Source organism: Porites lutea, chromosome 7, assembly GCF_958299795.1.
Source record: "Porites lutea chromosome 7, jaPorLute2.1, whole genome shotgun sequence".
NCBI classification, from domain to species: domain Eukaryota; kingdom Metazoa; phylum Cnidaria; class Anthozoa; order Scleractinia; family Poritidae; genus Porites; species Porites lutea.
In genome coordinates, this window is record NC_133207.1 from 24,996,151 (window position 1) to 25,019,317 (window position 23,167).

Consider the following 23,167-nt stretch of genomic DNA (forward strand, 5'->3'; position numbering starts at 1 on the left):
AGTGATTTTAGAGAAAAAATAATTTGCAAACGGTCCAAAAGTAAAGCAAATCTTACATCGAGTTGATAGTCTTATTTGTACACCCAAAAAATGGCAATCATGCACCTTTGATCACAGTAGATTAGGTTTGGAAAACAAATTCTTCCCGAACAAGATAACCCAGTCACCTACCTACACTACCTTTATTTTATAAGGTTAATTGGACAGCTCCGAAATATAATTTTAAAGGCCAGTTATAACACGATAGCCAATCACTTACACGCTCTCCTCTGTCTAAAAGGGAGACCAAAATTAAAAACCAGGCCGGATTTTTTTGTGTTCGACAAGTTTACTTTACAAAATCTTGCCGACAAATCCGATGGCCTGTAAACTAGCCTTTTATACTTTTTATACATCTCATATGAGGTAAACAGTACTATCAGGCGCTCTTTGTTTATCGTACAGACTTCGGACAGAACTGTTTTTTTTTTGTATTTCACAATTTTTCAAGACAAATTGCATTCATTCAATATTCACGACGATCAAAGCATGCGCTAACCCTTGCACAACAATTATAGAAGTGAACCATTATAAAACGTTTTCATGAAGAAAATACCACGGTGTCGGGACTATTCAGTGAGATTAATCTGCTCTATGTATTATGCAGGGTAATAATGGGGCTCTTAGCGAAAACGTTCAAAAAAGCCTAGTATTTTTATTTAACTTCAAAATTCACCTATACGGGCAGCCGGTTCTGACTTTTGACAAGCGCCAAATTTGCAGTGCGAGCTGTTGTTTGTTTGAATGAACAGTAAATAGAGTAACGCTTCAATATAAGAAAGAATTTATTATATTTAATTTTTTTATGGTTTTGTTATGTGTAATCATTAAACGCGTTTGATAAGCGGGGCATTTTGAGTACTCCTACATGCTATGTTCATGTAGGACTGAAAATAAACGGCATTGCGATTTTTAAAAATTGCGAAAGAGACTACTAACAATCAAGACAAGAAATATAATTCGGTAAAACATTTACATTGGCAACAATTGTCATTCACGAAGACAAGTGTTTCTGAACATCCTGACGGTCATATAAAAAACCTTGCAGATATAAACCGGCTTTTAGGTGTTTGCTAGTTTTTCAAGATGAACTCGAGGCAAGAATATTGCTCAAAGCTTTCCTTTTTTACAACCAATATTCTTCAGAACGTTTTCTCTCTATTTGCTGTCAGAAAATGTCTAAAGGCTTTTGAAGTTCTGTATATCAAAGCGGGAATGATACAAGGTCAGATCATTGTCTCAAATCTTAAAACCTTGCCGCAAAAACTACGCTGGACTTCATGAAATTACCAGAAAAAAAAAACATCAAATGCAATAATTACTGAGGCTTACCAGTCGAGATGCAGCTCCTGAAAGCCATCAAGTAAGGCCAGAATCGCCTCAGACTTTTCAACCCTTCTACGCATCCAGGAAGGTTAGGTAGAGGTTCATTTTTGAAAACGATGCCATCAGAAAACGGATTTCCGATGACTTGGAAAAGCGGAGCATTTCTCAACCAAACACCCAATAAACAAACCAGCCAGGAATAACAAAAGAATCTTGATAGCAGCTGTCTTTTATTTTGTACAAGAATAAGATGACACAAAACTGTCAGCTTCAGCTATCACTAAACACGTTTCTAGAAAATGCATAAATTTTCCGCGTGAACTCACGTGTCAAATTTTGAGCAACCAGAGCATGAAAATAGGACGAAGAGCGTGACCTGACGCGCGTGGTTCGCGCGTGATCAATGAGTGACCATGGCTGAATTTTCGCGTCCGGTGTCAATCAATGATTTAAAACTCGTTTTATTCAACTACTAGTTGATAAACGGCACTACTTGTGACTCGTATTTAGTGATGTCATCCTTGTAACTTCAAGATCTCTGCTGTTTAAAAAAAACAATGCAGCGTGTTATTTAAAGGGGAAGTGGGGGAGGGGGGAAGAGCTACTCACTGTACATTTTCTTAAGGTGGCTCGATGGGGTTTTTCAGCGTTAATACCTCCCTTGTTTTAGCATTAGCTACGTCGCAGTCGAAAAAGATCTAGAAAAATTACTACCAAAATTGTATTAGAAAAAGATGGAAATTTGTTATGAACAGCCGGGTTACAATTACATTGAAGTAGTCTTAACAACGAAACGACGCCATTACCTATTTTACTTACAGCCATATTTCTCGGCACTGGTAACTTTCCTACCAATATAGGTCACAGGAGCTTTCTCCACCAATGGCTTCCTCGATGTTCGTGAAGTTTGAGTGAAATGTATAAGAGCGTTTCGAAGATATTTTGGGATGAATGAGGTATTTGTGGTTGGATATTCAGTATTCAGCCGTTATCTTAATTAGAAAACGAAGCGATTTTGAAATCCAATTTTACCTCATAGTACTTTCAATCACTTTTAAACGTATTTCAAGAGATCATGGGAAGGGCTTTGGCTGTTCGCAAGAAAGAGGGATTTGACAATACATTGAGGTGCTCTTAAGTTGGCGTTTTTTTTTTAATATTTTGGTCTACTTTAACAAAATGAGCAATTAATTTTGAAACCGCTAGATACATCTTTTTAAACATTTGAGATTATCGAAATTAACTGTCATTTTATATGACCCGTGAGCCTCAATGTCATTGATAACTTGTAAGGTAATAAAATAAGGGCTACAATTTGCTATTTTACTTTGTCGAAAATTTCGTGTTTACAAATGCAAGTGAAAGCTTCTCATAACTCAGGGGTATTGTTCATAGTTTCATATTTTGGTGCAATACAATAAATAAGATTTCTGCAGATTTCAAGTGCATTGTTAGTTACTGCCGTTTATGTAAAAATGAGACTTAGAGACAATACCTTGAATAGTTGAAACCAAACTGTACCCTGACGACGGTGACAATTATTACGAAAAGCCCTAAAGACGATTCCGTATGAAGTCATTTTGTGATCTGCAGCAACAACAAACCTACGTTTAGGCCCCGTCCACACGAATCTTGATATTTTTGAGACCTCATTTTTTTACACGAATCGGTCATTCGTCCACAACAAACCAATGAATCCGCTTTCCGAAAAGGCATCTTGCTGCAACCCCTGTCAAGAGTCAGGTTTAAGAACCCCCTCCACACAAACCAGGGTAAAAAAATATATACTCATTTTTAAAAAAGCCGGATTGGTGTAGATGGGACCATACTTTAAGCCGTTAAAAACGCGTATACTAAGAGGAAGACAATAGATCGTTCACTCACGTACCAAGTGGTTATTAAAATTTCTTGGATAAACAAAAACTTTCACGTAAGAAAAGAGTTCAATCCTCACGTGACTGTTTTGGTACACTGACATCGCTCCCATTTCTCACCTTTGGTTCGCCATTGTTTTGATAAATATTAAAAAAAAATTCGCAAGCGCATCGGTAAGATTAAATACGTTGTTTAGAGTTCAGAAGGATTTTAAATTTTTCTCTGTCCAGTCCAGAAACCTAATTTCAGTTTAATAATTATTAGAAAGCACTTTTCTGCACTTAAGTTCTTCTCATCAACGCGCACACCTCTAAAGAAAACAAAAAGGTAGCAGACAGAAAAGAATGACAACTTGATATTTCCCTGTTCTAGGTATATTACCATCAAGAAACAGCAACACTTTTCACACTAGGACTTCTAAATGACAGAAAGGAATAGAATAGAGTACCTCGAGCAACAACTGAGCATTGCAATAGAAGTCGGCGACAGGGCCGAACAAGGACGTGCCTATGGCAATCTCGGCTGTGCTTATCAATCCCTTGGCCAATTCCAACAAGCAATAGAGTACCACAAGCAACGCCTGAGCATTGCAATAGAAGTCGGCGACAGGGCCGGACAAGGACGTGCCTATTGCAATCTCGGCAATGCTTATCGATCCCTTGGCCAATTCCAACAAGCAATAGAGTACCACAAGCAAGACCTGAGCATTGCAATAGAAGTCGGCAACAGGGCCGGACAAGGAGGTGCCTATGGCAATCTCGGCTGTACTTATCAATCCCTTGGCCAATTCCAACAAGCAATAGAGTACCACAAGCAACGCCTGAGCATTGCAATAGAAGTCGGCGATAGGGCCGGACAAGGACGTGCCTATTGCAATCTCGGCAATGCTTATGACAGCCTTGGCCAATTCCAACAAGCAATAGAGTACCACAAGCAAGACCTGAGCATTGCAATAGAAGTCGGCAACAGGGCCGGACGAGGACGTGCCTATGGCAATCTCGGCTGTGCTTATCAGTCCCTTGGCCAATTCCAACAAGCAATAGAGTACCACAAGCAATGCCTGAGCATTGCAATAGAAGTCGGCGATAGGGCCGGACAAGGACGTGCCTATGGCAATCTCGGCTGTGCTTATCGATCCCTTGGCCAATTCCAACAAGCAATAGAGTACCACAAGCAAGACCTGAGCATTGCAATAGAAGTCGGCGACAGGGCCGGACAAGGACGTGCCTATTGCAATCTCGGCAATGCTTATTTACATCTCGAGGACTTCAAACAATCAATGGAACACCACAAGAAAAGCCTTAGCATTGCAATAGAAGTCGGCAACAGGGCTCGAGAAGGAGTGGTCTATGGCAATATAGGCTTAGTTTATAAATCCCTCGGCGACCTCCAAGGAGCAATAGAGCATTATAAGCAAAGCCTAAGCATTGCTAAGGAAGTGGGCAACAGGTCCGGAGAGGGATATACCTATGCCTTTCTCGGCCTTGCTTATTTATCCCTTAAACAATTCCAACAAGCAATGAAGTACCACAAGCAACAGCTGAAAATTGCTAAGGAAGTGGGTGACATGGTCCTAGAAGGAGTTGCCTATTATAACTTGGGTAAAACTCTTATGTTGTCAGGTTCTGTGGATGAGGCTGTAGCTCATTTCAAATTCAGTGTTAAAACGTTCGATACTATTAGGGGTAGTTTCATTTCGGAAGATGCATGGAAAATAAGTTTTCGTGAGCGTTACATATCTAGCTATCGTTATTTATGTCGAGTTCTTATAGCGCTCCAAAAGACGGATGAGGCTTTGTACGCGGCCGAACGGGGACGAGCAGGGGCTTTGCTAGATGCCTTGAAAAAAAAGTATGGTTTTACATCCCTTTCGCCCATTTCAAATCAAACTGAGGAAGATTTCGCATACATTTCAAGGAACATATCTGTTTTGACAATGTTTATTGCATTGGACGAAAAAGCAATAAGCTTGTGGGTACTGGGAAAGAAAACCAACGCTATTTTTAGGCATGCAGTACTGAAAAGTGGAGGTGCACACAAAGATCCCTTTAATGCACTTTTGAAAGATTCTTTGAATAAAATTGGGGCTGGCAGAGATGTTAGATGCGAGAATCGGTCACTTGATCTTTTACGCGATAAGTCAACTTCCAGTACTAACAAAGATGACAAAATATCAAGTCCATCGCACGAGAATATCGACTGGTTACAGCCATTGCATGATATAGTTTTCGGTCCCATCGAAGACTTACTTGATGGCGATGAACTGGTTGTAGTCCCTGATGGTGCTTTGTGTTTAGCTCCTTGGACAGCCCTAAGTGAAACTTTAAGGATCCGTATTATTCCCTCACTGACAAGTTTGAAAGTAATAAGAGGTTCTTCAAGTGAATACCACAGTAAAACTGGCGCCCTGCTTGTTGGAGATCCATGTTTGAAGAAAGTTACAAATAAAAGGGATAAACCCATTTATGATCAGCTGCAGTTCGCAAAAAAAGAAGTGGAGATGATTGGAAAACTTCTTAACAGCTAACCACTCACAGCAGAAGCTGCAACCAAAGAAGAGGTGCTCCGGAGAATAGATTCAGTCGCGTTGATTCACATTGCAGCACACGGAGGAAAGGAAGCTGGTGAAATTGCATTGGCTCCCAGCCCCGAGTGGCAATCCAAGACTCTTATCCCTACGGAAGAGGACTACATGTTGAAAATGTCTGATTTACAAGCCATTAATCTGAGAGCGAGGCTAGTGGTTCTTAGTTGCTGCCATAGTGGTCAAGGAGAGGTCTCGTCTGAGGGTGTGGTCGGTATGGCAAGGGCTTTCTTGTTTGCTGGTGCTCGTTCTGTGCTGGCGTCACTCTGGGCAATTGATGATGAAGCCACAATGTTGTTTATGGAATGTTTCTACCAACACCTGAGAGTTGGAGAAAGTGCCAGTACTGCTCTGCAGAAGGCCATGAAACGCCTTCGAGATTCGGACGACTTTTCCGCCCCAAAGTACTGGGCTCCATTTGTGCTGATTGGCGATGACGTCACGATTGAATTTGATGTAAACCGTTGAGAAAGCTGTAAGTACAGACTTTTCGTTTGTTTTAGATTACTTAGGGTCCTAATATATTAAATAAGGTTTAAGGTTTTATTGTCCTCAAATTAAAATGTAAAGGAACTGACAAAAATGAATACAAATAAGAGGTAAAAGCAAGACAGTGTGAATAATATTGACAAAAAATAATATGGATGGTTCGTTGATGTACAATCATTCTGGATTTACGTAATCAGATTTCATTTCTGCAATGCAAAATTGCTTAAAAACGTTTGTTGAACACTATAGAAACCTTTGAATAATCATATAATTAAGTGCAAAATCAGCATTCACTGTAAATGGCTGTTACCGTGACATACTGGCTCTGGATTTTATGCGTTGAGAATTCTTAGTTGTTGCCTCAACGTTTTAGTTTGAACTACCATTAAGTCATCATTTTACCCGATTCAAAAGAGAAATTTCATATTTGTCAAAAAGAGTTAAAACCTTTATTTTATGATTTGTTATGAGCAGAAAAGCGGTTAAATGGGGAAAAAATAGACCAAAAAATGTTCCTATAAAAACCCATTTTTGTACATACACCATATAGCTAGATAATACAAGTAGCTCTAACACACTCTCTTGTTGTAACGTAATGAAAGGTTTTGAGCTCCTCCCCAACTTTGATTTTACATTCTTCTCATCCTTGCTATCCTGTAATCTAGGGCTTTTTATCTTAAAACTTCTATAGAACGAGTAGTATTGAGGCCGTGATTACGCTGTGCAAGCGTATTAATTAATCAAATGTTACTTTATTTACAGGGGCATTGCTGATTGCAGGGAGATGTCAAAGAAAGAGTACTGCTGAATTAAAGGAACATTATAATATCAAAGTCTATTTTACCTGAGGAAAAAAGGTTTTGTGTAATTGTAGAAAGTGAATATTATACTACTTTACTCCCTAAAACTATTGCAGCGAAGCAGCATTAGCTGATAGAGAAATTTTGCTTCCTTTGATGATGATGAAATACGTTTCTCAAATGGTACTTTCCCTTACGCACGTGTTCCTTCGGTTAATCATTGCCTTAGAACAAATCCATAGCGCATAAAATATCTACAGTTTTGGACCGCTGATTTTGCTATATGTTCTTATACTTAACGTATTGCTAAAAGTATTTTGGGCAAAATTTAGTTTTTCCAGCGTTAACTATTGGGAGTTTACCCTGAAAGTGTTAAAATCAGTTTCCTAAATGATTTTTTATACCTTAGCTTGTTGTGCTTAGTGTAACATTTTGTTTGCGTAACAATTAAGGAAATTGGCAAATTGGCGGAAAAAACCCCAGGAAGCCTATAAAGAGACATTTCAGAACTGATTTTCGTGATAAAGCTGTCGTTGGGTGCGCCTGATTAGTAAGTTAATAATTAATACCAGTTTTGTTAAAATTGTAACTTACTATTGCTTGAAAGACAGAAATGTTATAAGGGGGTCCTGAAGGGGTAAAACAGGAACTGGGATTTCACTTTTTTCGGATGGGAGAGGCATGAACAACTTTGAAAATGGCTTTGTGTTTTCTCTTCTTTAGAGGACTTGGACTCAATTATTTGACAGAATTTTGCACAAATAAGCCTACTTTTGGAAATGGAGAAATCCAATCATGCATCAGTAAACCAAAGTATAGCAATGAATAAATGAAGTTCTGTCAGCTTCCCTGTTCAGTGGTTTGTTGTCGCTGAGATGACATGCCCATTTGAGAAAGATCAAAAGGGCGTCTGATTTAAAAAATGTTTCCCGCACTTTGCACAATTATGGTCATCAAAATGTTCGAGTTCAGCAAACAATGCGGTAATCCGCACAGAAAATTGCGAACTATAATCGCTAACTGATTTCGACTGAACCGTGACAACTACTGCTAACGCGGCGAAGTAGAGATTTAGTGCGTGAGTCGCCAAAAATAATTGCAAACTATAATCTGTAACTGATTTCGACTGAACCGTGCAAACTACTGACGCGGCGAAGTAGAGATAGTGCGTGAGTCGGATGAAGATGTTGAAAGTGATATTGAGAGAAGTATTTTTAGTATGGTTCTGCCAACAAGAGTTGGAAGAGAAAGATTGTTCACATGTCCAGTAAAATGAGAGATTTGTTCTTTGCAGATGAACTGATGTACCTGTATCCAGACGGTGTCAATCAGTGCAGCTTTTTATTTATTATGTGCATGCCATCAGTTTCCGGCAAACAACCACTGGGAATGGGATTTGGACCAAACATGGGATGGGGACTGGGATTTGGTATACCCCGCTTCAGGACCGTCTTAGTAACAATAATACGCTTTTTTTAATGTTTTATTGAGTGGAGAACTTAATTTTTTGTAAAAGTAAGGCTGTACATTGATCAAACAGATCAGTTCCAGAGCAATTGTTCAGCGTCGTTTTGTGTTTAGGCGCTAAGAAGTTATATGTACCTCAATCTTTTAAGCTAAGATTATTCCAGCGGGAATCTAACGAATTTTTAACTACCTGAAGGTGGAGTGTTTTCCAGGCCAATGACGTATAGCATGGCCATGGTTATTTTAAGAAGTGCCCCGCATTCATTTAGTAGATTTACATGATTATGTCGACTTGATTACATCAACTACTTGTAGCTAATCTGGGCACGTTGCGTGATACAGTGTTCAGTTTCTGATGTAACTTTCAGCCTTGTTATGTTGTATTAAATATAAAAAAAAGGAGATTGAAGTTTTACTGTGATTGTTGATGTCCACGACGGAAAAAAGCTTTCTGAAAAAACTCTTCCCCTTGAACACTGACCTCCAAGGTCAATATTTGATTAGGAAACCACTTCTTCCTGTCCCTTCGCTGAGGCTTTAATCATTTCCGATGCTGCAAGTTTTTTTGTTTTTTTGATTGGCCATCAACCCCCGCCCCCATCCTCGACCCAAGTTACAACTGTTTTTCTTCTGATCGGGTAAATAACAGAATGCTAGAACCTGATTAACTTTTATCAGCCTTCATTTTTTGCTTATAAAGCACCAAAACTGTATGATTTGACCTTTCCGATTACCGACATAAGATGTTTTGGTTCCAAGGGGCAGAATAATCGACGGCTCTCTTTTTTTTCAGTTAGATGAACACAGTGAATTTTACTGATTTGTACGCAATGTATCTCCCCCCCCCTCCCCCCCATACCTTGTTTGAGTCACTTTCAGCTTCAAAAAGGTAGCCAACAATAAATAATAAGCATTCGCTAACTGTTACTGTATTTTAGTGTTGGATGTTTCATCAGTTGACTGCCTGATACACACAGCATATATCTAGTACTCCCATACTAGGCCAATGTCACGGCGTTTTTACCGACCAGTTTATTTTTAGACACATTTTAGGGCACTTTTTCCCGCGAAAAGAGAATCTCTACCATGACTATGAGCGCATTCCTTTTACAACCGCAAAACATTGTTAAAAAATCAAGAACATTAAAAAACGATATACTACTAGATTATCTTTTGTTTTTTCTAACAAAAAATGTTTTGAAAGAATGTCGTCTTGAGAGACACGAATTGAGGAAACTGGCCAATGTAGAACACACGGATCTTCTCAAAATTACGCTTAGGGAAAAATATCACTCTGTCTTAAAACCGAGTACAAAAACGCTCTGAAACAGAAGAGAAAAGAATACTATCATACTGAGATTTCGGAAATGGAAAACATGGTAGATAACTCAAACCGCGGAATTTTTGGAACTGCTTAAAATCGATGGATGATTCTATGAAGGAAACTAAGACCCCGCCAACCTCAGAAGAAAGCTTGTTGTCTCACTTCCAGCCACTACACTCAAAGGAGCCTCTTAATTCGCACCAAGAAGCGATTATCGGTGATGCGAGTTAAAAAGATTAGAAGATGCAACAACACAATCGAACAAACTCAAAAATAACAAATCTTCGTATTCAGATAAAATAAAAAATGAAATGATCAAATCCAGCTTAAACGAACTAATGCCTATTTATTTGCAGTTATTTAACGCTGTTCTGAAGTTAGGCATAATGCCTCAAACATGGTGCAATGCCCTTATAACATCAATTTGTAAAAGTGGGACTAAAAGTGATCGCTCAAATTATCGTGGAATTTGTATTTTTTTTTTGTCTTGGTAAATTATTTTGCTCAATTCTAAATCAAAGACTTCTCGAGCACATTCAGTCAGGTGACATACTTCATAGAATCGCAAAAAGGTTTGTTAGCAAAGAAATCGAACAGCCGACCATGTTCTTACACTACGAACATTAATTGACAAATATCTTAACTGTCACAAAACGAAAGTGTACGCATGTTTTGTGGACTTTAGAAAAGCATTTGATTTTCTCTAGCACGATGGACTCTTTAGCCTGCCTAGCGGACGCTTCGAAGTAGTGGGGACAAGAAAAAAACGAGCGCGCGAGAGGGAGACACGCGAGGGGAAAGATAGCCCTCACGTGTCTCCTACGCGCGCCCGTTCTCTCTTTCGCCCACTACTTCCAAGCGCCTGCTACGCAGGCCTTGGACTCTTATACAAGGTGTTACAAATAAATGTCCGAGGAAACTCTACCTGTTCTATTAGGATTGGAAATAACTAAACACAACCTCTTCAATACACTAGAGGTGTGCGTCAAGGCTTCATTTCAAGCCCTCTTCTCTTTAACCTATACGTTAATGATCTAGCTTTTTCATTTAACAATATTTTATTTGATCCGTCTGTGCTACCAAATGGCACCAAACTCAATTCTCTTTTTTATGCTGACGACCTTATTACATTATCACGATCAAAATTAGGATTACAAAATTGCCTAAACAAATTGTCTTCATATTGCAACTCCTGGATGCTTAAAATCAACCCCAAGAATACCAAAATAATGGTTTTCCAAAAAGGAAGTTTTCGCGCGAAAGCTCACCTGGTATTTTCTCGCATCTCATCTCCCGGAAATTTTACTTTTTCACTAGAACATCTTCTACGAAAAGCCCTTCATGATCTATTTAGTCTAAGACGCCACACTGATTTTAGTAAACTGAAACCTTCCCTTGCAAGTAAAATTTTCGACACAACGATCTCACCGATTTTAACCGACAATAGTGAAGTTTGGCCGGGGTGCCTTTGTGAAAATCAGTTTTAAAGTCATAGGATAACTCCGGAATCGAAAAAAGTTATTTATACTTTTGTAAACGATATTTAGAAGTCCATGATAACAAGTCATCCAATGTTGCATGCAGATCTGAACTTGGCAGATTCCCTTTGAGCATTGATATAAGTAACAAGAAAAGATGAAAATTCTATATATAGTTAAACAGTTTAAAAATATCTGTTGACCTTTATCATAATGGTCAAAATAGATTTTACTCCAGTCTCACGAAGATGACTGACTAAAAAATGATTTCCCAGGCTTTAATTGTGATTTACTGAATAAATGTAAAATTAAGCAATATGTAGATCTTATGCAAAAGAAATATCTCTCTTACTGGAATCATACCTTTCAACATTCACAAAAACTTAACTTTTATTACAAAATCAAAACGAATTTTAGCCCTTCTGCCTACCTAGATCTAACAAGAAAGAACCCTTCGATCTAGAAAAATATTAGTGAAACTGAGAATAATCAGTTAAAAACTTAGGACTGAGACAGGTAGATACGACAATATGTCGCGTGACGAAAGGTTTTGCAGTCTCTGCAATTGTAACAGAATTGAAGATGAAACTTTTTTTAATTAGATTGTCCAAGTTTTTCTTCGATAAGAGAGATGTTCTTCTCTAAACTAGAACCTAAAATATCGTTTCTACGACTACAATCACATGAGACCTTATTATCACATCTGATGAATTCTACTGACTATTTTATTAACGTCCAATTAATTTCAGTTTTATCATTTTGCTTTGAATTGAGAGACAAACTTATCTCCGGAATAATTAATCCTACAGATGGTTAAAAATAAGCAATGAGTAATATGTTTCAAATTATTTTGAATATTTAATTAGAAAGAAATCAATGATTAATTTCATGTAGCTTTTGCAATACTGTAATACTTTCTCACAGTCATGCGAAATAAAGCTTATTGTTGTTGTTGTTGATTGTAGTCCGACGAGTTGGACAGAGCCCTGAGAGCGAGCCAGTTGCTTGGCACCGAAGCTGAGTGGTATAAAACAAAGGAAATGGCTTTGAGATTCAGAGATGAATAGTTAATTAATGTTGTTTTATTTCCCTAAGAAGAGAATTTTGATAATTCGAAACCGGCCTTGTCGCCATTAGCCTGCTAGAGCAAACGCTTTTAAAAGTATGCACATTTCATTCACGGTGCCATGGTGACCAAAACACTTTAGTAAATTTGACGCATCCCAGAGCTGTGATAGTGGACACAACAATGTCTAAGAATGTGATCGTAAATCTTGGTTGAAAAAGAGGTCCATCCAAGAGTCGTGACCAGTATCCTCGGTGGACAGAAAGCTTTTTCTTAAAATTTCTGTATTGAATGAACATTTCAACTGAAATTCTAGGAATTGTTGCATTGAGTGTACCCTTTGCCATAGATGAAAATTAAACCTATTCAGTTCACAGTTTAATACATTAACAGTCTATTCAATTGGTGCATTCTCTGCTTAGAACTTGGTTGAGTCTCAAGCATCCTCCGTCATTTAGGACCTTTAAGCAGCTAGAACGTATGGACAACTGAGTCCAGAGTGTCTTTTTGATGGACTTGAATGTTTTTTTTTTTGCTAATCAGGAACCAAGAAGAGAGTCACCTTAAGAGAACCATGGGTAAGAGCTGAGTTTCTTGGCGATATTTACTTTAGTTGAGTCAGTTTAAGGTGTGTGGGCTCCAGGAGTCCGATTGTACGGTTTTCATAAATCCGGCTAGATATACGTAGTGATTTATCGCTATAGGTGAAGCAAATGGTAAATCCAGTGTGCGAGATTGTGTGGGTCCCCGGTGATAGTACTTGTGTGTGTTATAAATACAGGTTAGTTTTGATTTATCCTAGGTTAATTTTCAATGTCCTTTTTCTCCTAGCCCTAATAATTTATTAGAGCTAAGAGACAGAGGAAACTAAAGAGAATCATTCTTAAGTACATTAAATCAAAATTAACCTGAATCTAACTTCGATCTGTAAGATATGCATGCTTTTATTTGAAGCTGTTTTTTACTACAACAAAGGCATGAGTCTCGGGCTCGGATTTCTAACATCGTTGAAGTCTCGGGCTCGGATTTTTAAGCACGGGTCTCGGAGTCTCGGCGAGTCTGGGATTTTACCATTCACCACCCCTCAATATAAGTAGGTCCCGTACCATTTAAGCATTTAAAAAGAAGTATTAACGCCTGGTGTAAGCGCCTACAATATAAGGATTTCATGCTAGCCGTAGTGAGCAACTCGTCGTATGACTGTTGACTTGTTGTGCTTGATTAATGTTCTCAAAATATAACAGTTGCCACCTTCGAGACGGTTGCGTTGACCCGTACCTATGCCTGCAAACAAGGGACTGCAGTATTCGAGATGAGGTAATATAAATGCTTTGTAAAGTTTTATCATTGCATCATGAGGAAGAAAACGCCTTATTCTTCTCAGTGCAGAGGCTTTCGCGTAGGCTTTCTTTAGTTGCTCTGATATGTGTTCTTTATACGATAGATCCTTGTCTAGAGTAACTCCAAGAATCTTAAGAGTGTGTCCATGAGAAAACCAGGCAGAACCGGGCAGGGGGTGATAATGCTCAAATCACCGATTTCGCTCAAACTTGGCACAAATGTTAGGTATCAGGAGTTAGCTTATGTGACAGAATGTCAGGTCAAAATATTAAATTCCCTGGGAGATCCGGGCTCCCCCTGTAAAAATCGCCATTTTGCCCGTTTATGCATAATTAATTAGCTAACTTTACGATGCCAGTGCAACAAACAGAAAAGCCACCTGGAACTTAAATGCACTGAGAGATAATCTGACATCATAAGACTTTAAGCACAATAAACTATTTAAAGTCGCCGATTCGATTTCCCCCCTCTTAGCCCCCTTAAGTTGGGTCATCATTTCCAAGTTTTGAGTAAGACGTAAAATTAGGGTCTTTTATCCCCAAATATCTCGGATGAGCAACCACTTATCTTTATAACTTTTGCATGAGTAGTTAAAGCCATCACTTAAGTTGAGAAAAAGATCATAAAAAGTTTGGGCAATTCACTTTCTTCCATGTGTTGACATAAACTGTTCATGTGACTGAACGACTTTTGCATATTTCATCAAAATTAAGGCCCTCACAATATTCGTGTGTTTGCCTTTGAATGAGGAGAAATCGAGCAAAAAACTCATCAGACAATGATTTAACATTAATAAGGGTAAAATCATAAAAATTGTCGTGCAAGAAACGCTAACGATGATTTTTGATAGCTATATACGCGATCTTTTCAAGTAAAAACAACATACAAAGATTTAATTCACAGTTCTACTTACTTTAACAATTTCGCCCTAAAAAATATAAACGATCAATAAACTCCATATACGTATCTCTTAGATGTCTCAACTGCTAGTTTGTGCCCGCTTTGATTTGTTCTTCATGCCACCTTCGATGACCAGCTGTTCAGCGTAGTTCAGCGTCGTGACTCGCTGTACGACTAAAATTCCTTAGCCATCAGTTTACGCACCAAAATCCAAATCAAGTTGTTTTAGGATAAAACAATACGAAAGGTAAAAAGCCGATTCTTAACCCATTGAAAGAATTATTTCTGCCATTGTTGTAGCTCAATTCACATGTTGCAAACGTCCGACATCTTTGACATTAGGGAGTTTAAGATACAACGACGCGGACGTGACGAAAGCCGACCGGAAGTAAAAATACCCAAATGACTACCACTGCGCATGATCGTGACGTAAACAAGCCGCGTCCTTGCTCAAGACGAACGCGCTGAAGACCATTTTGACGTTGTTGACAAACTGTAAGTATTTCAACCTATTTTGACTTATTTAAGACAGTGAATTGGCACTTTTTGTTTGTATATCGAAAGCTTAATTATCCCGGCTATATTCCTCACGTTTTTTTTTTGTTGTTGTTTCCTTTCAGGCTCAGTTGAACTTGCGAACAGTAAACACAAGAAACATCAGTTGCCATGGCCTCGAATTCCAAACAGCAGTGAGTAGATTTTTGCATTCTTCGTTCAGTGAATTACGGCTAAAGAAACAAAACGATTTGTTGTATAAAAGCAATGTTGTTCCCGATTATTTCCTTCTTGTCGAAGATTTTCCCATCCTGTTAAATTTATTCACAGATCTTGGTTACTCGCATTACGCTTCATTTTGCGGGAATTTAATTCACGCACTATTTCCCGCAGAAGTTGTGTGAGATTTTAAAGAAAAGACAACAAAACAAATTAACAGAAACATGTAAAGGACTATGTTTGCCAAATAAGTGCCTCTGACGGCAAAATGTTTGCTTTATTAAGCAGTTCCTACAGAGTAGCGGGTTTATAACTTTACACACACTTGGCTTGGCCAGCCGACGTCCAAGACTTTGCCGCTGTAAACGATAGATTCAAATTATTTTCTAAAAGTGATTTCCGCATATAGTACAACATTCAAGGTTTGCTTTAATTTTCTTGTAGCTGTGCACGTATATTAAAAAATGTATATGTCGCTTATTTTTGTCGGCAGGATTATGAACTGGACGGAGGAACATGATGTGGTTTTTTGCCGAGAAATAATCTTTGTAAACCCATTCAGTGCAAAGAAGAAATCCGTTTAGCGAAGTGCCTTGTGGCAAAGAGTGGCGGATACCCTAAACAGCATTAAAGATCCTGTTTTTTTTGTGGATAAACGCTCAGTTCGAGACCATATCGGGGTTTTGGTGCAAAGATTTAAAAGAAAAGAGGCCAAGGAATTGAAGGAAAGTGGTATAAGCCCTACGAAAACTGAATTAGATGAAGCTATAGAACAAATTATTGCCATGGAAGAGTCTGCCGATGAGCAGCACGACCTGGAAGACGGCGAAAAGAGGGACAAGATGGAAGGAGACAGGCTGAAAGCAGAAGAGATGCGCAGAACTGCTATGGAGACATTAGGGAAAACACAGAAGAGAAAGTCCGAGGAGGGGCAGAGCAAAGCGAAAAAAAGCAGAAGAAGTGGTAGTGAAACGGTAGAGTTTCTTAAACTAAAGGCGGAGCAAGACATGGATATTAAGAAGCAAGAATTGGATTTGAGAAAACAGGAGCAAGAGAAGATGGCTATAGCCCAAAATCAGCAAACTTATATGTTCAACCAAATGTTAAAACAACAACAGGAACAGCATAAACAAATGCATGACATGCAATCCTTACTAATGCAGCAGCAGCAGCTGCAAACCACAGCAATGATGAAGATTATTGAAACACTAGTTCCGAAATAAACAAACTCGGTTTTTTTTTTAATTCCTTGCGGTGCTTCAGGTCTCGGTTTACTTTGTTGTTATATAAACTTGAACTAAGTTGGCCTGGACTTCAATCCGGCGAAAGACAATCAGAACTGTAACCGTGTTAGATGTTTAATGACTGGAGTTTGGACTTTATTTCCACGTGTTTAGAAGGTTAAAAATTTACATTTTTCATGACTGGATTTAAATTGATGCTGACAGCCATAATAAAGCCAAGTTATTCGTTGTGTTTAATTTTATTTGACATTGATTTACTTTTCTTGGTATCTTCCCATATAAACGCAGAACAGTTTTTAGGTCTTATGTTGGGTGGTTACAAAACAGCATGATTAGGAAAAATAATGCTCTAGAGAAGGTGGATCTAGGTCAAAAAACTGGGATGTTGAATTACCGTACAAGCATGTTAAAACATTTTGAAGGATTGCACAGACAATGTACATTTTGCCTACTTGGCTTAGCCCTATTTTTAAATTCCGTTTAAAATCAAGAAATTTGAAATAATTTAAAATATCAGAAAAAAGCCATTCAACGGAACAGCGAACTGCACTCATGGAACTGTTGTAAGCTTGCTGTTGGGGAGTCAGTATTCGCTACCGGAAAGGTCCCTGGAGATTCATTCGAAGGGGATATGCTGGATCCCCGTATATACACATCGGTTGGCCAGTTGTTGAGACAGCATGCGCCCTGAGACTGTTGTAAAGGCCAGACTCTGCCAACATTGCTGCGTCATGCCTCCTACCTTCTGTTTAGACAAGATAAGAAACTTAAGTTAATAAATAGAAATCAGTGTTGATATGTTATCCATGCAGTTTTCTTCTTTACTGACAGAGAGTGGCAAGAGAAAATGGGCCGGTGGGGGTGAGGGTGAGGGTGGTCAATGGAAAAGCCCGTGAAATTCGAATTTGCTTTTCTCACAATTGTTTTAACCCTTCTTCTTATAATAAGCATAGTAATTGGGAGGAGACTTAAGAAAGAGTAAGTAATGAAAGCAATTTTAGATCTTCCTAGTAGGTTTGTTTGTAGGGTAACTGAAGTGGAGGCTTGCAAGCTAAAATATTATTTTTAGTTTGTTAGCAGCGTGGCTTACCAACTGGACCATACAAGTGTGCAATTAACCCATTCGGTAGGACCAAGGACTGAAACTTTAATCCATGTACGCGTTTGTGACCGTTGTAGAGTAGTCGCTGGTTTTCCCCAGGTCGAGTAATTGGGCGCACGGTTCCATCTACGAAACCAAAGCAATTGCTTAGTGGCGCACCTTTGTTGAAAACAACTTCCGCATACTTTTCCAGCTCCAGTGGATTTAAAATGGTTTGGTTCCACTGCGTGATTCTGTGGCTATGATGCGCATAAATCCAGTCTGTTACGGTGTTGCTTATCATACAAAGTTCTGGAACCGGTCGTCCAAAAATAGGTATCATGTCGGAGTACCGACAAGGAAAGGCATATCGCTTTAAAAGCATACAAAGCCCTTCTGTTCCTTCGCAAACCGTTCCCTGGTCGCATACGAAGAATTGCGGAATTTGAAGAACATCTTCTACCAGAGGAATGTGGTGCTTTTCAACCCTGAAGTTCGCCCTACACTCAGCTTCACTTTGGCTCTCCAGATTGAACGGCGGGTAGTTGTCGTAAGGGAAATCTAAGTTGCTTGAACTGTTTTCTTCGAAAAGTAAAGAAAATTCCTCATCCGTAATGATACCACAGGCATAGCTAGCAAGCAAAACTTCTCGGGTTTCTTTAAAAGTCGCCATTTGCACTAAAAACACTAATATAATTAGTATCTGTTACTTCGGAGAGAAAAACAAATTCGCTACTTTTCTTTTCTATCAATAAGTGGCCGCGTCGCTGAATCCCGCCATCTTAACTTATTTTTCCCGCCACAAACACGGCGTCCTCGACACAGGCCCCACGCGGCTACGGCGTCTTTGATGACGTCCGCGTTCTTGTATCTTAAAGTCCCTATTAAATGGAGCCCGCATTTTTAAGCAGCGGTTGCCACCACACGGAAACATCGTATCGGGAGTCAGGAACCAGGAGCCAGGAGCTAGGAGCCAGAGTTCAGTGAACAAAATGACTTTCCGACATTCTCTGAGATTATTTTATTGTTATTATATGCTGATAAATAATTAAGAATTCCAAATCTATTGGCAACTTTATTCAGACCATGATTATAAATGATCCCATGTCTTCTCAAACTCGGAGATAGAAGTCGTTTTGTCTTCGTGTTTTGGAAAGAACTATTTTTTCTATTTTAGTTGCACGTGAAATAGCAGCGAAGTGAAGCCGGATGTTGGTGCATACCAGTTCAAAGAGACAAATAAGGCGTGAGACACGTCCAGATTGGCTTGCGACAAGAATTCCATTTTTTATTTTTTTCATACTGGAGTCTCTTCTCCCCGGGGGAGTGTCCAAATTGCGTACAAATGCCCTACCCTGCTGGCAGCGGATTTGACTGTCATAAACAGTTAATTTTTTTATCTCGCGCGATCTTTTGGGGGTCTTATAAAGCCTAACTGTGGCACTAATGTTCCCAAGTAGAATTCAAAATACACCACACTTTCACATTGAGTTAGATATTTTTCTCAAACAACCGCTTCCATATGTTTAACACCCTTCCCACATTCCCTCCGAGAGATACTTTAACTGTAATACATACGGACACATCTACTTTTTGGAGTGAATGTACTGCATGCAATTTTTAATTTACAATATACTATAGATAAATCTAATTTGTTTCTAAAGTTCCTCTCATACTCCGAGTAGCTGAGGACATACAGGGAACGCAGAGATCAGACCAATCTCAATCAGACTGTCATCGTAAAAAGTGGTCGCGGTCGTTTACTGGATGTGGATGTGTTCGTTTACAGGAGGTTCCAACTACAAGCGCTTTGACTGGATAATATTTGGTGTGTTGAATAAGTGATCGCTTATTGGGAAGTGGTCACTTAAGTTGGGTGGTTGCACGTAGGTTCGACTGTGCCTCGTTAAGCGAAAATTTGTTAAAATGTAAGAGAAATCCTAAAATTGTAATACAGTGGAAGCTCTCGTACAAGGGCGCCCTCGGGACGAGAAAAAGGTGTCCTTAACTGGATCTGGCCGCTTACACGAATGAATCTCATATGCAGCATAGTTATGCAAGTGGAATTCAACCACTTTAAAAGTGGTGTAAAGGTTAGATAGCCGTAAGTAGAGCTATTCGCTATATACGAGAGTGTCCGTTAAGAGAACTTAATCTACTGTATGAATCCGCAAATGACAGCTTAAATGAGAAGTGAATATAGTGTATTAGTCTGTGTTCAAGAAACTGTTCTCTTACACCTTCGTTATAGCCAAAGAAGTCTAGCCGACTTTTTTGGAATGTATTAGTGCCCCCTTTTGGGTCTTTTGTATTCCTCAGAAGTTTTTCCTCAACACGTTTATAAACGGTTATTATATTTTTGTAGTCAATAATATACCCAGATACAGATACCAACCTGTATAGTTGTAAGACTACGAGGATTAAAATACAAGTAAGTATTACTAAGTAATTATACCCAGTGGCAAGTCATTAATTGTCTAAAAATTGCACGGCACGGTCTGACTACAAAAAGGGCTATTATGGACCATTATTATCATGGTAATTACAGTCAAACCAGGTCAAGCGTACCCCCCAAGAATACATTAATGAATTTATTATTCAAAAGTTGAATCCGTTGCTTGTTGTAGATTTCCGATTGATCTCTGCATTCTTGCATGTGTAATGAGCCGTGAATTCACACGCGAGGCAGTTATGAAATTTCTACCAGCTCCATTTTCCTGAAATTGATGTAAATGTCTTCTAAGAAGCTTAATCCATTCAAATCTGACCAAATACAGAGAAGTTTTCGTAAAATATTCACTGCTCATTACGCATGCAGAAATGCCGCTTTGAATTTGACACCAGTTACGGGAACGACTAACGGATTCATTTTTCAAATAATCAATTTATTAATAGAATCTTGGGGGGTACGCTTGACTTGGTTTGACTGTAATGTCAACATCGAATAAACTCAAAATTTCAAGTAACACGACTTTCACAACCTATTTTCAACACACCAGTTATAACAGGATATTGGCGCGTACAACAATAGATAGCGTATTCCGCATTCCGGAGTCCGGTAGTCCGGCGTTACAGATTCCATCTTTTTGGCAGAGTCTAAAGTCAAAGATGGAGGGTGTTCGAGCAGGTGGTTGTTTTCTGTAGATATAGACGGATTGTCAGTGATCCTTCTTGTGCTTTGAGAATGATTTTGTTCTTTCTGACTACAACTTATTTCAAAGACTTCGAATGTTCGGTGAAAAGCTGACACTTTTAATTCTGCAATGTTTCAAGATGTTTCGATTTCATTACTTCGTCACGAAGTAACGCCACAAAGGACCAGACGAAACTGGAGCAGCAAATCTGGACTAAAGCACCTGAGAGAAGTGCATGTAACATTTGTTCACTATCTTTTATCCTTGTTGAGTCTTTTTTCACCTACAAGTAGGACCGATCGAAGTTTTGACTCTTTTGCTCCTTGTGTTTACTCAAGCGTTCCATAAAATATCCATCCGAACGTCTATAAATAACACAGAAAACATGCCTCAGGTGACCCGTTCTAACAATTCCGCTATTAGTATCGATAATGACGCATCTGATTTGTGACTTCTCGTCAACTTTGTGCTATTTTTGTTTAAAAAAAGGAATGTTACGTTTCTTCCAATTTTGGTCAAATGACAAATAAGCGTCAAGTCAGATGTACATAATACGTCATTATTGATAAAGTATGAGATTGCCCAAATATTTTATGATTGATTTGATAACCTTAAAGATGTCTTTCAAAGAATATGCGAGAATTAAGTACATAGGTTGTTGCTCATGGGAGATGTTAGCCACTAAAATACCTTAAATTTAGGGTTTGGTCAAAACAGTGAGAAGATGTCCTTACTTTAGGCTAAATAAAAGGAAGAGATCGAATTAGAGAGTAAAAATAAATTACTGAGCATTAAGTTTGATAAACATAGAAGATGATAAAGTTGATTAGATTTGAAGTTGTCTTTTCTTCTTGTTGAACAGCCAAACCAAAGTCAGCTAATTAATTATGCAAAAATGAGTAGATTTTGTCGTTTTTAGGGGGGGTCCCTGTAAATCCCAGGGAATTCAATATTGCGACCTTATTTTTTGTCGAGGTTAATATCTCACCGCACCCATCAATTGTGCCAAGTTTGAGCGAAATCCGTGATTTGAGCATTATCACCTCCTGCCTGATTCTCTCATGGACACACTCTTAATAGATCGGATAAATTCTATTCTAGCATCATTAAGAAATAAAGAATAATGATAGGCACAGGGTCCGACAGATAATGCTTGAGTCTTAGTACTGTTCACTGTTAAATGGTTAGACTCAAACCACGACGAAAGAGTCTGAAGATCTTTGTTAAAGGAAAATTCTAGAATGGTGAGAGATACATCAGACAGGTAGGCAGTCGTGTCCGTGTCATCAGAGTACAGCCGCAATGAGACATTAGGAACACAGAAATTCAAGTCATTAATGAATATGTTGAACAGCAACGGTCCCAATAGTGAACCTTGAGGAACGCCCGATTTAACTGTTTTGAAGTTAGAGCATACGCCTTCTAATCTGACACCAACATGGCGTTTCCATACAAAGCTTTATAAATTTAGGTAAACCATTTTTCCCAATATCTCGCATTTGAAATATTTCACAGACCTGATTCTCGGCAAGGGTTTTTGTATATTCATCTTTTTTCATTTCCCAGATTCTAGTCCTTCTGTATTGAATGGTTTGCATTTTTATTTTTCATTGCGTGACAGTGCAAGCCGAGAATATATTAGTCTGCTACACAGCCGTTTTTAGTGTCGTCACGCAACGCTCCTCCCCTGAGGAGCGTTGCGTGACGACACTAAAAACGGCTGTGTAGCAGACTAAGAATATATCGGTACACTGTAGGAATCATATATGAATTATCTACCGATTTGGGTAGGCTGATTGCAGGTAAAAAGGAGGGCGGGCTCAGTTGTCTGCCACACTTTGCCCCACTTTGCTAGAATCGAACTGGGAAACCATCTTTGCAAATCTCTGTAATATGAAAGTCATTGCAAACAAATGCGTTTCTGAAATACACATCCCAGAAGGGATAAGAAAGGGAAATGGGATTGAGTACAACCCTGTCTTAGATTTGTATGTAACTATGAACCTCGAAGATGGAATTTCTGTTTGGAATCCTGTCAGTGGAAAAGTGGTGGCTGAGTGTGACCTCGGTTTTGACGGTTTTCTCGACATGTTATTGCTGCCAGGTAATCGAATCGGAGTAAGCTATTCAGAATTACATCACTGTGGATCAGTGTCGATTTATTCCCTTGAGAAAGACACATTTGTTAAACCTGAACTCGACGTAGAAATTCCTTCCCTGTCTTACACTGGGGTGGTTTATTTGTCGCCGCAGAAATCACTTCTTGTAGCTGGTGCTCCCGAGGTAGATTGTGGTCTCTTTGAAG

At 38.9% G+C, this 23,167-nt stretch overlaps 1 protein-coding gene and 3 pseudogenes across 1 annotated transcript in view; 3 read left to right on the forward strand and 1 right to left on the reverse strand.

Annotated features, from left to right (window-relative positions):
• LOC140944932 (uncharacterized) overlaps positions 1–6,335 on the forward strand; it is a 65,804-nt pseudogene extending 59,469 nt beyond the window's left edge.
• A 9,020-nt stretch (positions 6,336–15,355) lies between these two features.
• On the forward strand, positions 15,356–16,966 carry LOC140944299 (uncharacterized; annotated as a pseudogene).
• A 13-nt stretch (positions 16,967–16,979) lies between these two features.
• LOC140944300 (uncharacterized) lies at positions 16,980–18,507 on the reverse strand (annotated as a pseudogene).
• Positions 18,508–22,723: 4,216 nt separating this feature from the next.
• LOC140943832 (uncharacterized) overlaps positions 22,724–23,167 on the forward strand; it is a 1,689-nt gene continuing 1,245 nt past the window's right edge. The window contains exon 1 of the mRNA XM_073392944.1: positions 22,724–23,167. This exon is cut by the window's right edge and continues 1,245 nt beyond it. Coding sequence (XP_073249045.1) covers positions 22,756–23,167 — 412 coding nt within the window. The 5' untranslated portion in view covers positions 22,724–22,755.